This window comes from Gymnoscopelus braueri, assembly GCF_963280865.1.
Source record: "Gymnoscopelus braueri genome assembly, chromosome: 17".
NCBI lineage: Eukaryota > Metazoa > Chordata > Actinopteri > Myctophiformes > Myctophidae > Gymnoscopelus > Gymnoscopelus braueri.
The window spans coordinates 11831834-11845321 of NC_137617.1; the positions used below are offsets into that span (position 1 = coordinate 11831834).

The following is a 13488-nucleotide window of genomic DNA, read 5'->3' on the forward strand; positions in this document are numbered from 1 at the left end:
CTCGTATTCATGGTAAAACAAAGAGGCAGATTCCTTGGGGTTTCACATCATTGAAATGCTCCCAGGAAACACTTCCATTTACATTTGATGTCAGCGTCTTGATTAGATGTTCAGGCCGGTTAGAGCTGAGCTCTCCTTAGATTTTAATTCATTTAATCAACGCTGCACGCCTTAATTATGTTGTCCATCAGTTTGTTTACGCAGCGAATCAGACCCAATTAACCCATCACATTAAAAAGGTGCTGTAAGTGATAGTTTTTGTTCAAACAAAAGGTTTTGTAGGAATATAGAGCTAATAACACTTATTTGAACAAATACATGTCACTTACACCACCTTTAAACACTAATACTTACACTAACACTAACACCAACACCAATAAAAACATTTAAGAACAATGTATTAAACTTATGTGGAGGAAAATATAAATGTGAGGGGGGAAAAAAAGTTTAATATATTAATATTAAACATTTTACTAACTGACCTTTTTCAGCACGCTGTCCAGCGTCTCTGGGCGGCTGATGTCGAAGCAGATGAGAACGGCGTCTGAGTCGGGGTAGGCCAGCGGACGCACGTTGTCATAGTAGGCTGAACCTACGGGTCCAAACAAAATAAAGACTCATTATTTCATGTTGTTGCCGTCGGGCAGAAACCTCTTATCTCCGTATTTTAACTTTGTGTTTTCTTTTTGTAAATTAACGCCCTACTCGATCATACTACAGCGTCACACAAATGTATCAAAAGTATCAGATCTGCAAGCTCGTTTTGAGCTTGTAGATCTGATACTTTTGCCATTTTTGAATTTGAATCCTGAAAACTAACAGTTTTGGACATCGGTTTCCACCCGGCAGAGACGATGTCATAGTAGGCTGAACCTATACGGGTCCATTTGGTTCCATTTGGTTCCATTTGTACACACAGTTAAATAAAGCTTTAAAGTATAGATTGGGGTCCCAGAGACATAAATAAAATAAAATTTGGTCCGTGGGCTATTGCATATCAAACTGGGGGGTCCTTGAAATTATAAAAGGTTGAGAATCACTGATCTGAGTCATCTGAGCAGCCATCTGCTACTGTAGGTGAAGCAGTAAACGCAATTTCCCCTCCCTGGGGACCAGAAAACACTCCCTATACTCCTTACATCCACACCTAGGAGAAACTCAGTACAACCACAGTTTCTTGCTGTTGGCAACCAGGATCTGCACCCGGCACATCCCGTCTTCAATGAGTATAGCTCAAGGGCACGTGGTGAACTTGTAACTGAGAGAGGGGACAGCATTCCTCATTCGCCCACAGTTTATGCCAGGCGCCTCGAGGAGATAACGGCATAAAGGGAGGATGTGTGCACAATAAGAATGATAACTACAACTATGAATATAAATGTAATGTTTTGAAAATCGTTTACAGAACATTATCATTTGTCAGTGTCATAAAGGTTCTTGACTCCCTATACCCAAACTCAAAACTAACTTAAAATAATTCCTGTCCTTAAAAAATACAAGTTAACATTTTAAAGGAGTTGTTCACCCAAAACATTACTTATTTTCTATCAATTACGCACCCCATGAAGCCTTGAATTCATGGAGATGTTTTTGTTTGGCTTCATGGGGTGAGTAATTGATAGAAAATAAGTAATTTTTTGGGTGAACTACTCCTTTAACTCCTTGAACACCACACCTCGATAGTAGAATCCTCTGTCCCCCGCCCCCCCACCCCTCCTTTCTCTGTAAATATAACTTACTATGGGTCAACTGAGTTGTATTCCAAAATATTTTGTATTGTATGTATTGCTGATGAATTGAGTACAGTGGACCACAATGGAAACAAGCCCCCTGGGGCTTTTTGTGTTATCCTTTAAAAAAAAGATTATTATCCCATGATTTTGTAACCCCTATTTCTTCACCCAGTGCCAATAATCATGTGCGCTACTCTCCCTCTACCAGCCTGGGGAGAGCTTCGAACTCATGCTTCCTTCAATGCACGAGGAGTTAGCAGACCGCTTCTTATCCCCTGACAGGAAGGAGTTTCCCCGGTAGGATGTAGCGCGTGGAAGGAACACGTTATTCCAACCAGTTCCTTTCCCCTCCATCAGGCCATCTTTACAGTTATCATTCTTGGTGTGGATGGCCCTTTAGACCCACTTCTTTGACCAACCTTTTACTATACTTTATTTTTTCATCTTATTGACAAAATGCATGTACAGTTGATGACAGAAAGCGCACAGTGGTCAAAAGCATAAACACAAGACAGCTCGAAAGCATATTTACGTTGTGGTCCTTTGATTGTGACAGGAGAAAGACAGAGTGGGTATCTAGAAAAAAACTACAATTAGTAAACAATATGTACTGTTGCATATCGTTGCTGTCGGGTGGAAACCTCATATGTCCAAAACTCTCTCTTTTTTTGGGGCAAACCTGACAGCCGATGGTGTTGCTTTGACTGTGATGTATTTCCATCAATGCTGCATCTACGGTACTTTTTTTTCTTTGCCCTGTAATCTGTTTCGAACTGCTGTACTGTCTTTGGCGACTGATGTTCCTCAAAAGGATCAATAAAGGTCTTATTTTCAATTCAAATTCAAAAGCAGCAAAAATAGATTTTTATTATTTATTAATTTTTTGATGTATTTATTCGCACAATAAAAAAAACAGTACAAAAGGTAACATTAGTAAAAAAAAAGTGCAGGTGAGGAAGGAAACCCATATAGGGCTTATGCACGGTTCTCAAATGTATGCCAAAAATATAAAAAGTTGAAACATGGAGATGAGAGATTTCTGGCCAACAGCGCCGACGCCGTATCAAAACACAATGATACATTTAAGTTACATTTGGTTCAGTTACACCATGGTTGATCTTTTTACACGCACCCTCTCACACCCTTTCATTTTCACCCTCTCAATCGAGTTTAATTCATTTAGCTGTGTAAATTCTGCTGAAACGTCATCCGCTTTTGTCGTCACCAAATGACTCATTTTGCAGCAGCGGCTCTTTGACAATAATAGCTGTGATGGGATTTAACCCATTAAGACTGGGAAAGCATCTGTCATTTTAGATTTCTTTGGCTATTCAAAAATAGCAGATCTACAAGCTACAAGCTTGTAGATCTGCAATTTTTTGGGGGGAAGATCATGATTTTCTTTTTTCAAATCTTTTAAAGCGAACATTTTTAACTCAAATCTTTGCTTCTGGGGATTCTATAAAGGTCTTCTTACTTATGTTGCTATAATATCATTGGTTCTCAAACTTTTTTCATGTCAAGGACCCCCAAAATGATATTTGTCCGCGGACCCCCCCCCCCCATCTCAAAATATTTTGTTCAAGGGACCCCCCAGAAGCAAAGATTTTAGTAAAAAAAATTATATATATTCAAAGATTTGCACAATCTACAAGCTCATAGCGCGGCACTCGGTGCCACGCTATGAGCTTGTATATCTGCTATTTTTGAATATCCAAAGAAATCTTAAAATGACACAGATGCGTTCCCGGATTGAATGGGTTAATGACCATGTGCTAAGCTACTCCATTGTGTTTTATCTGTCTGCGCTTTGATGTGAAGGGGTAATGAGAGGGTGTGATTCAGGCACCGTGGGACTCGGAGGATTACATTTTTTATCATACCTCCTTGCATCCGAGAGAATGGTGCAATTTGCAAACTCCTTTTCTCCGAGCAGGTAAAATTGGACCGGGCAGATTTTTAAAAAGGGCCCTGAGCGCTCACAGGGTACGATCAATCACACACAGCTGTGTTAGAGATGTGTTGTTGTTGTAGCCCAGTGGTTCTCAACCTGTTGAACCTGTTGAGGGCCCACATTGCAGGTGGGCCCTCAAATCATTTGGCAAAAAACTAAGATTTTAATGATAATATAACATTAAAGGAATAGTTCACCCAAAAAAATGACTTATTTTCTATCAATTACACTTGAATTCATGGGAGATTTTTCTGTTTTTTACACATTCCTAAGCCAATAGTTTGATGACCGGGTGTATTTCCGGTAGGAGACTCAAAGAGACCCGGATTCATTAGCCTCTTTCCACTGGTAATCACATTATTGGCTTAGGAATGCAAGAAAAATAAGAAAAAAAACACCATGAATTCAATGCTTCATGTAATTGATAGAAAATAAGAAATTTTTGGGGTGAACTACTCCTTTATATATCTTTTTTTCCCCTTCATTGTGATACTGCTAAATGGGAACCTAAAGTATACAGTACCATGTTAGTTCCATTGATCGAAGCCGGAACACAATGAATTGATTGATCGTAACATGCTCTGAAAATTCACGCGGCCCACCCATGGTCTGATGGGTGGGCCCAGAACGCCTTTGAGATTTTCAAGTGGGCCCTGATCCAAAAAAAAAAGATTGAGAACGACTGTTGTAGCCAAAGCATGCCAAGGCGTGAGACCCGTCAGTTTAGTTTGTGCATGTTCACACAGCCCTGAGAAGATATATAATCCGCCACAGGAAATTAACCCATTAAGACCGGGAAAGCGTCTGTGTCATTTTAGATTTCTTTGGGCTATTCAAAAATAGCAGATATACAAGCTCATGAGCTTGTTGATCTGCTATTTTTGAAAAAATCTTGAAAATTTGTGCAAATGTTTGAATATATATAAAAAAAAATTAAGCGAACATTTGTAACTCAAATCTTTGCTCCTGGGGGTCGCTGGAACAAAACATTTTGAGTTGGGGGTCCGCAGCCAAGTACATATCTAAAAAATCCTAACAGTATGTTGCTATATCAGTGGTGCTCCAACTTTTCCATGTCAAGGACATCCCAAAATGATATGCATTTGGCCGCGGACCCCCATCTCAAAATATGTTGTTCCAGGGACCCCCAGAAGCACAGATCGGAGTTGCAAATGTTCGCTTTAAAACATATATATTCAAAGATTTGCACAAATTCTCCATGATTTTTCAAAACATTGCAGATCTACAAGCTGCATATTGTGTGGCACTCTATGAGCTCGTAATCTGCTATTTTTGAGTAACCAAAGAAATCTTAATATGATGATGATTTAAAAGATGCGTTCCCGGTCGTAATGGATTAAAACACCTGTATAAGTGTTATGGGGCTTTGACATTACAAATTATGTATAATGACAGCCCTTTACCTCACCCATAGCTTATCATCAACCCCATAACCATGACTTCCACTCCTAATCTACTACTTAATTTTCCATTTTGTGGTCATTTCGTGGGGTTATTTTCCCCCCCGTAGCCGTCGCTGAGGATATTATTAGTCCTGGTTCAACTTCCAATACACAGCTTACAACTTGACCCCATGTGAGGACAGGAAAGTTAAGGATTTTAGTTTTCATTTTTACTTGAGAGGAAAATAGAGAAAAGTGTGAGTAGATACGAGGATGAACAGCAGAGGCTACACTTTAGTTTAGATAATTGAGAGTTCGTTTGATTCAGAGAGTGTACAAAATGCAACCAAATGGACCCGTAAGGGTCAAAGAGAGGGGGAACACATAATCTACTCCATCATGCAGGGGTGTTGCTTGCCAAAAAAAAACATAAGTAGTTAGGAGGGACGAGTGATAAGCTATCTGCTCTTGGTACGTGACACCGTCGTACTAATGTATACCAGTGGTTCTCAAACTTTTCTAGCTTCTGTACCCTTTTCCTGGTTTTAAGAATCCAAGTACCCCATGTACCTGACTACAAGTTTATGCAAAAGAAAATCTGCAAAATATGGCCATAGCCATCATATCGTTGCTGTCAGGCAGAAATGATCTCCATATTCTAACGTGTTTTTTCATAAATTATCATACTTGATAAATGAATGCCCTATACTTGATCATACTAGTCTCACACAAAAGCACCAAAAGTAGCAGATCCACAAGCTCGAAAGTTACGCGGCGCGAAGCGTTTCGAGCTTGTAGATTTGCTACTTTTGCAATTTTTGTATTTGAATCATGAAAAGTAACAGTTTTGGACAGAGGTTTCCACCCAAAAGACGATACGATGCTATGGTTTAATGATAACCCATTAGAAAAAATATAACATTACAAATAAGGGTGAAAGAGTTGCAATTAGTGCCTCCTGAGTAGATGCATTTATTTAATTGTGTCCATATGAGTTCAGTCCACATCTGATATCAATATATTAAAAATAAAACAGCATAACAGCATATAGGCATCGCTTTCTATTCAATAACAGTTGTGCTAGTCAAGTTTTTTAATGCAATTTGATTTAACACCTTACAGATCAGCAGCGTGACACATTTTGTCAATGTTTAACATTAAACATAGTCGTAAAATAAATGTTCAATTTTCCATGTTCTATCACATGCCTCCCACCCCACCCCACCCCACGTATACCACCAATTGAAAACCACTGCACTCGGTTCCATTTGCACATTCTCAGAGTTAAATGAGCACTGATGATTGCACTGTGCAATAGGTCAGATGACTATAGGCCTCTGTCTATGTGGCTTATGTCACCACGACACTGACAGTCCTATAGTGTAATTGTGAGAACAATGACCTAATGAATGGCTCAAACAATGCGTCACCTGCTATGCTATGTCAGTAATGGCTTTTTTTCTCCTCTTGCAGGGGCCCCTGCTCTGAATTGCCCAGTGTGCCTCGCTCCTAGGGACACATTCCTTGCCATAGGGGACAACGTCCCCCCCCGCATCAATTGGCCTTATTGTTACCAATGCCACCACTCTTTGTCACCACAAACAAAACTCTGGTTGAGAGGGGAATGGCCGTCGAGTTGATGGAATTTCAAATGCGTACACAGACACAGCTAGACACACGCACTCAAACTCATACCAGACACACCAGACACAATTGGTGTTTAAAAAATCCCTGCACACAGAAATTCCTGTCCTTTGAAAGAGATTAACTTCGAAAGTAAAAAAAAAAGCACAGAGGTAGCATTGTACACACAGTAAAATCATTGGTGTTAATTTCACTCAGAAGAGCATACAAATGGAACCAAATGGACCCTTACGGATCCACTTGGTTCCCTTTGTACGCTCTTCTGAGTGAAATTAACACAGAGGATTTTCCTGTGAAAACACGGAACAGAGAACAACATGGACCAACGAGCCGTCTGAACCCTGATAATGTCACAGGGTACAACTCCACTCAAATTAGTTGCATCCCGTTTCGTCTTGTTCTCAAAATTATCCCAGTTCCAAAGCGCCGGTTATACACAAACATCGCTACACACCGACTCTCAGACACACCCACACACACACGCTTGTTTAACTATACTTGTGAGGACATCAGCAGTTTAGGATATCTTCCTGGCCCTCACATTTCTCTTGTTAGGACCAGAAAAATGTCTCCTCACAATGTCTTATTCTCAATGTTCTACTATACTGTACTTGTGGGGACATTCGGCCCTCACAAGTATAGTAATATAAGTACACACACACACACACACAGTAATATAATGGTGAGCTGCCATATCAGCGTCGTCTGACAATGTACAGCTGACAGCCAACAGATAGATGTGTTCTCTGTTAGTACCTCTCATACAGTATGAGACTGAGACGGGCAACTAAATATGCACCAATTTTGCTGTGTTGGGTTTCACTGTGTGTGTGAGCATGTCATTGCTGTGTGTGTGTGCGTGAGCTTGTGTGTGTGTGTATTTACGTGGCTATAAATGTCAAACTAAAGGCCACAACCTTTGTCTGTTCTGTCTTTCTGACAAATTTCTGCACACACACACACACACACACACACACACACACACACACACACACACACACACACACACACACACACACACACACACACACACACACACACACACACACACACACACACACACACACACACACACACACTTGAAGGGAAGGGAAGGAGGAGGGAAAAAAAGCAAAAAGAGATAGTAAGAAGAGTAGATACATATGATAGATAGACATACGGACAGACAGACAGAAACAGAACCAGTGATGGGCAATTAACCGGAAATATTTAATTACCCAGCAAACAGAAAGCTCTTCAGCTTTGTTTTTTCCAGATATGCGAGATGTGGTAAAAAAAACACGAAAAAGAAAAACTGAATGCTGCTTCTCCACGTTTAGCCGTGACTCTGGGTTCAGAGAGCAGACCCTGTCCCAGGTTATCTGAGAGGTCTGGATGGTTCATGATGGTGCAGAAGCCAGTGTAAGGATCTAACAACTGGAGTCATATATGCTCCACTTTGTTGGTATTAGTGAGGACTCGAGCAGCAGCTTTCTGAATCGACTGCAGCTTTTTTTTTAGGGAAGTGGTTCTTCCCTAAAACTCCCGAGGGTCCTTGAAAGGGTTCCAGAGAGTCCCCTGCGAAATTAGTTAAGATATAGCATCACAGTCAGTTTAACCACCTTAGCCCCATTTTATACTTCGGCTCGCAGATCTACAAGCGGATAGCAGATCCACAAGCTCACAACGTATCGCCACGTGATGTACTAGATCAGCTTGCAGATCAGCTATTTTTGAACATTTTTTCAAAACTTTTGCGAAATGTAGTAATAAATCGTATGAGGGTCCCTGGCACAACATCTTTTCAGATGGGGGTCCGTGGCCAAATACCCAGTTATATAATATTAATGATATGAATTTGGGGGTCCTTCCTTGACATGAAAATGTTTGAGAACCACTGTTTTAGGGAGATGTGTAAATACACTGCTACAGTAGTTGAGTCTGCTGATTAGATGGCAGAGTCAAAATGGTTTATTTACCCAGGACAGGAATCCACTCAACCCACACAAACAGCAACATACAGGTCCAAATGCGTACCCTTTCAGAGTTAAATCAACACTCTGGATTTTAATGCATGCTCGTGATTAAGAAGCCCTCCCATGGGGAAAGTGCAAATCGCTACTGAGCAACTCAAATAACCTCTTCATAAATCCTCAGCAGAGCTATTTGTGAACTGAAAATTGAGGGTCCCTCACGCTCACAGAACCTACAGATCCCTCTAGGGGCCCTTGGTCTAAAGTGACCCATACAGTACTGATCATCTCCTCAGCTTCTACACACACACACACACACACACACACACACACACACACACACACACACACACACACACACACACACACACACACACACACACACACACACACACACACACACACACACACACACACACACACACACACACACACACACACACACACACACACACACACACACACACACGGGGCCCGCGTGCCACAGCTGTACTGCAGCTGTTACTGAGCCAGCTAACTGCTGCAGCTGCGATACGCTATGTGCTGTAAGTGATGGACCAGAAGTTTTCACCATGAAATCAGCACCATTTATACATATATAAACATATACTACACACACACACACACACACACACACACACACACACACACACACACACACACGCACACGCACATGCACACACACACGCACACGCACACCCCGTTATCAGCTTGCCCAGGGTTATTCAGCTGACAACGTGTTGCTTGGCGATGTGTTCAGGTTTCACTGAGCGGGTTATTGCGTGGCTAAATTTGTCTCTCTCTCTCCCTCTCTCTCCCTCTCCCTCACAATGGGTTGTAAAACTGCTATTTCTTCACCATTTTTGACAATTTTCACCTATAATGACATGCCCAAAATAGGAATGGCAGGAAGGTGGTTATCGTGTTGTCCTCATGTGATCCTGTTAGGACATGACCCCGCAACCCACTTTTGGGGATCATGGGAAAACTGAGAAACATTTGTTTTATAATTTACATATTTTCCCCATCCACTGGAGTCTACATTCTATCAAAAGCATTTTTTGGGGGGAGGGGAACTGGTGATTTTCAGACCTATTTTTGTGCTGCTGCTCGTTGGGGTTGAAGGTTTGCCTTTTCCCACAAAAACTATTTTTGTTTCCATTTTCTCCCATAAAACAGTTTTTGCTGAGCATAACTACGCCAGACTTACATTTAAAAACATCAAAGAATGGTAACATGGCATGAAAACACAAAATGATTGTCAAGCAAAAAATCAAACCCAAACTCATAACTAGAAAGACTCAGTAGAGTACCCTAAAGGCCTAAACCCTAATAATGATTATAGAAATGTACACAGTAACATTTCTATGTACAGACGTAAAAGTAGTGCAGAATGTGATTATTACCGGTTGTACATCATCTATATTGTCTGCCTCCTTGTCTCTCTCATACAGTACACATTCCTTTTTTGCCGTCCTCCATATGTCTCTCAGATGTGTAAATGGTGCATACATGGTGCGGACGGACAGGCAACCAATTTGCTAGTTCCAATCCATATAGCCTCAAGGGACGGTGTGCCACAAGCCCAAGGGATTGTTCTGTGATTATTAATTCACAAAAATGACAAGGATGTTGTTGTTGTTGACCCATTTGAAAAATATCCCGCAATCAAGGTCCTTGGTCTGCTAGCAGCATACGCATGATATATGAGGCTGATTTGCCCATGCATGCTAGATTAGCTGTCTCACACACACTGGGGGCCAACATTCCGTGAAAATAGCCGATTTACACATCGCAGTGAGATTGTAGATCAGCTCTTTTGAGGCGTTTGTGTAGCGGGGGAAAAAGGAAGGGGGCTAGTATAGAAGCCTGGGGGACTCCTGTCAACTAAGTAGTTAAAAGACAAAAATCTTTTTTTTTCAGGGACCACAGAGTTTGGTCTCAGCTTACCTGTTGCTATGCAAAGTGTAGGCTCATGAAATACTGCCGGGGACGAGTTGGACAATGGCCTGGGGGGGGGGACGTCGTAAAATATGTCATAATTTGCGGAGAGATGCTTGGCAAGCACTTTCATAAAGTAAGCCAAGTCTATGTAGGCTACAGCTATGCAAAGTAATGTGTTTAGGTCAGCTGCTATCATTAAGGCTTGTTGCCGACTATTGCAAAAAAAAATAACAAAGGATGTGGTAGCCCACACACCTGACACCATGGAGTGGAGAGACCAATCTAAATTAGACACACGTTCATTGTTTTCCACGCTCACATGTACACGACATAATTTTTCCCGCATCTCTGTAACCTGTCGAATGTATACAGCGCTGCTTTGGCACCAGATGCCACGGTGGGCTGTCATTTCCCAAAGGAATGCCTCTAATTGGTGTCATATGACAGCCAATAGGATCGTGTGTCAGCCGGCGCTATAGAAAAGCAGCAGCCGTGAAAAGCAACTTTCTGTCGCGAACGCAAAAGAGGAAGTAATTAATTGTGTTACGTAACTGTTAAGTAAATTAACAACTATAACTGCCTTCTCAATTCAACTCTCAGAGTATTTTATTTAAAAGATTTAAGTGTGCAGACTGTCTTCTTCACGGATATACTGTATCACAAACCACAAACATAATTTCGTCTCTGTCGGGTGGAAACCTCAGATGTCCGAAACTGTTACTTTTCAGGATTCAAATTCAAAAATAGCAGATCGACAAGCTCAAAACGCGTCGCTTTATATTTGATGCTTTTGTGTGACGCTGTAGTAGGATCAAGTAGTGTGTTAATTTACGAAAAAAACACAAAAAGTTAGAATATGGAGATAAGAGGTTTCTGCCCGACAGCAACGATTTTCTCCAGACATATCCTGGAGGTAGAGCACAGCAAAACGACGTCAATTTAGGTGACAGATCAGGATACAATGTGAGTCAGCAGGGTCCGTCGCCAGGCTTGCCATCTTTTCGTTTTTTTTGGGGGGGGGTTTGTTCTCTGAATGGTTGTTCTGAATGGAGCCAATTAAAATCATTTCCCACCCACCCAACTTTTCTTTTTTTTTCTCCCCCGAGGCTCAGGAAGACCTAAGCATAGCAGAATACTGAATAATAACTCCATGGAAATCCATTATGGCTTCATGTAATTTTAAAAGGGGGGGTTTAGACAGTTTTGCTGTTTGTTTTCGAGCAGGAATAATGGAGGAGGAAGGCTCCAGACAATAAAAGGGCCTTCAAATCAAGCCTGCGAACTGCAAACAAATTAGTAAGACAGAGACCTGTCAAAGTCAGCCTTGAATAAAACTCTCACACACACAAAACACACACTCACTCTCTTTCTCTCTCTCTCTCTCTCTCTACTGAAAATACTCCCTCTTTTCATATTTTTAATTTGTCATATTCCGCACATAAATGTTTAAAAGATTCAGCTTGCGTTAACCACTTAAACCCTATGCACGGGGTCCCCCAAGGGTCTATGAGGGTCCCGTGCCTTTCGCTCCTTCAACAACAAATCTCTTCGCCAAATTAGCAGACATTATGCAAGCTCACAGCACGCCGCATCATCCAATGGTTGTCTATTTTCACAGAATGTTGGCCTATTATAACATGCCCAGAATAGGGATGCTAGGGTGCATGTGGTTCAGGTATAATGGCAACCTGCAGCGTAGGGAAATGATTTGTTGTGTTGATAGCAGAGAATGACTTGGCAGAGAGCCAACAACAGGCTACATGGAAAGTATTCACTATGTTGATCCACAAAGCCGCATACTTAACAGAATGCATCGGTCTATTGTATCTAGGTTCTGTCTGTCTGTCTGTCTGTCTGTCTGCCTGCCTGCTGCCTGCCTGCCTGCCTGCCTGCGACAGACAGACAACAATTACACAGCTTGACAGTTTAGTTTCAACGTTATCCAACTCAGTGGTTCACAACCTTTTCTGTATCAGGGGCCACTTGAAAATCTCAAAAGTGTTCGCGGCACACCCTATCTGACCACTTAACACGGTCAGATGGATGGGCCGCGCGCATTTTGAGAGCGTGTTTATTTTAATGATAAATCAATCGTACTTACTTTTTAATATATTATTTTATTATATTAACCCATTCAATCCAGGGACGCATCTCTGTCATTTTAGATTTCTTTGGCTATTTAAAAACAGCAGATATACAAATGTCGTCTAAAACAGTTTTTTGAAAATATATTGGTTCTCAAACGTTTTCATGTCAAGGACCCCCAAAATGATATGTATTTGGCCGCGGACCCCCATCTAAAATGATTTTGTTCCAGGGACACCAAGAAGCAAAGATTTTAATTAAAAATGTTATATCAAAGATTTGCACACATTTTCACGATTAAAAAAACTAAAATGCAGATCTACAATATGAGCTTGCATATTTGCTATTTTTGAATAGCCAAAGTATAAAATATATATTTTTTACAGAGATGCGTTCCCGGTTTTAATGGGTTAATATCATATTGTCGTTAAAATCTTAGCGTTTTGCTCATTATTTGGGGGCCTGCTTGCAATACCCTCAATGCCCTCCAGTGGGCCCGGGCCCACGGGTTGAGAACCACTGATCTAACTCATGACATTGCTTCTCCACTGGCCGATTTCATCACAGATGAAATCTCATTAACACATGCCTACTAATTGATTTCCATCAGACTCATAGAATGCTGTTCATTTGGTGTGCAATGTCAGTGCTCACAATGCACGCACGTGTGCGCACACACACACACACACACACACACACACACACATGACCAATCAGAAACCCAGACTGTAAGGCAGCTTGTAGTCCCCAGGTCACATGGTGTGAACTCAGTG

The 13488-nt window shown here is 41.3% G+C and overlaps 1 protein-coding gene across 1 annotated transcript in view; it reads right to left on the reverse strand.

Annotated features, from left to right (window-relative positions):
• The window catches only part of LOC308105380 (rho-related GTP-binding protein RhoN-like), a 60297-nt gene that overhangs the window by 18166 nt on the left and 28643 nt on the right, over nt 1–13488 (reverse strand). Inside the window, exon 3 of the mRNA XM_080456062.1 lies at nt 483–592. Coding sequence (XP_080312188.1) covers nt 483–592 — 110 coding nt within the window. The remainder of the gene's footprint in view (nt 1–482; nt 593–13488) is intronic.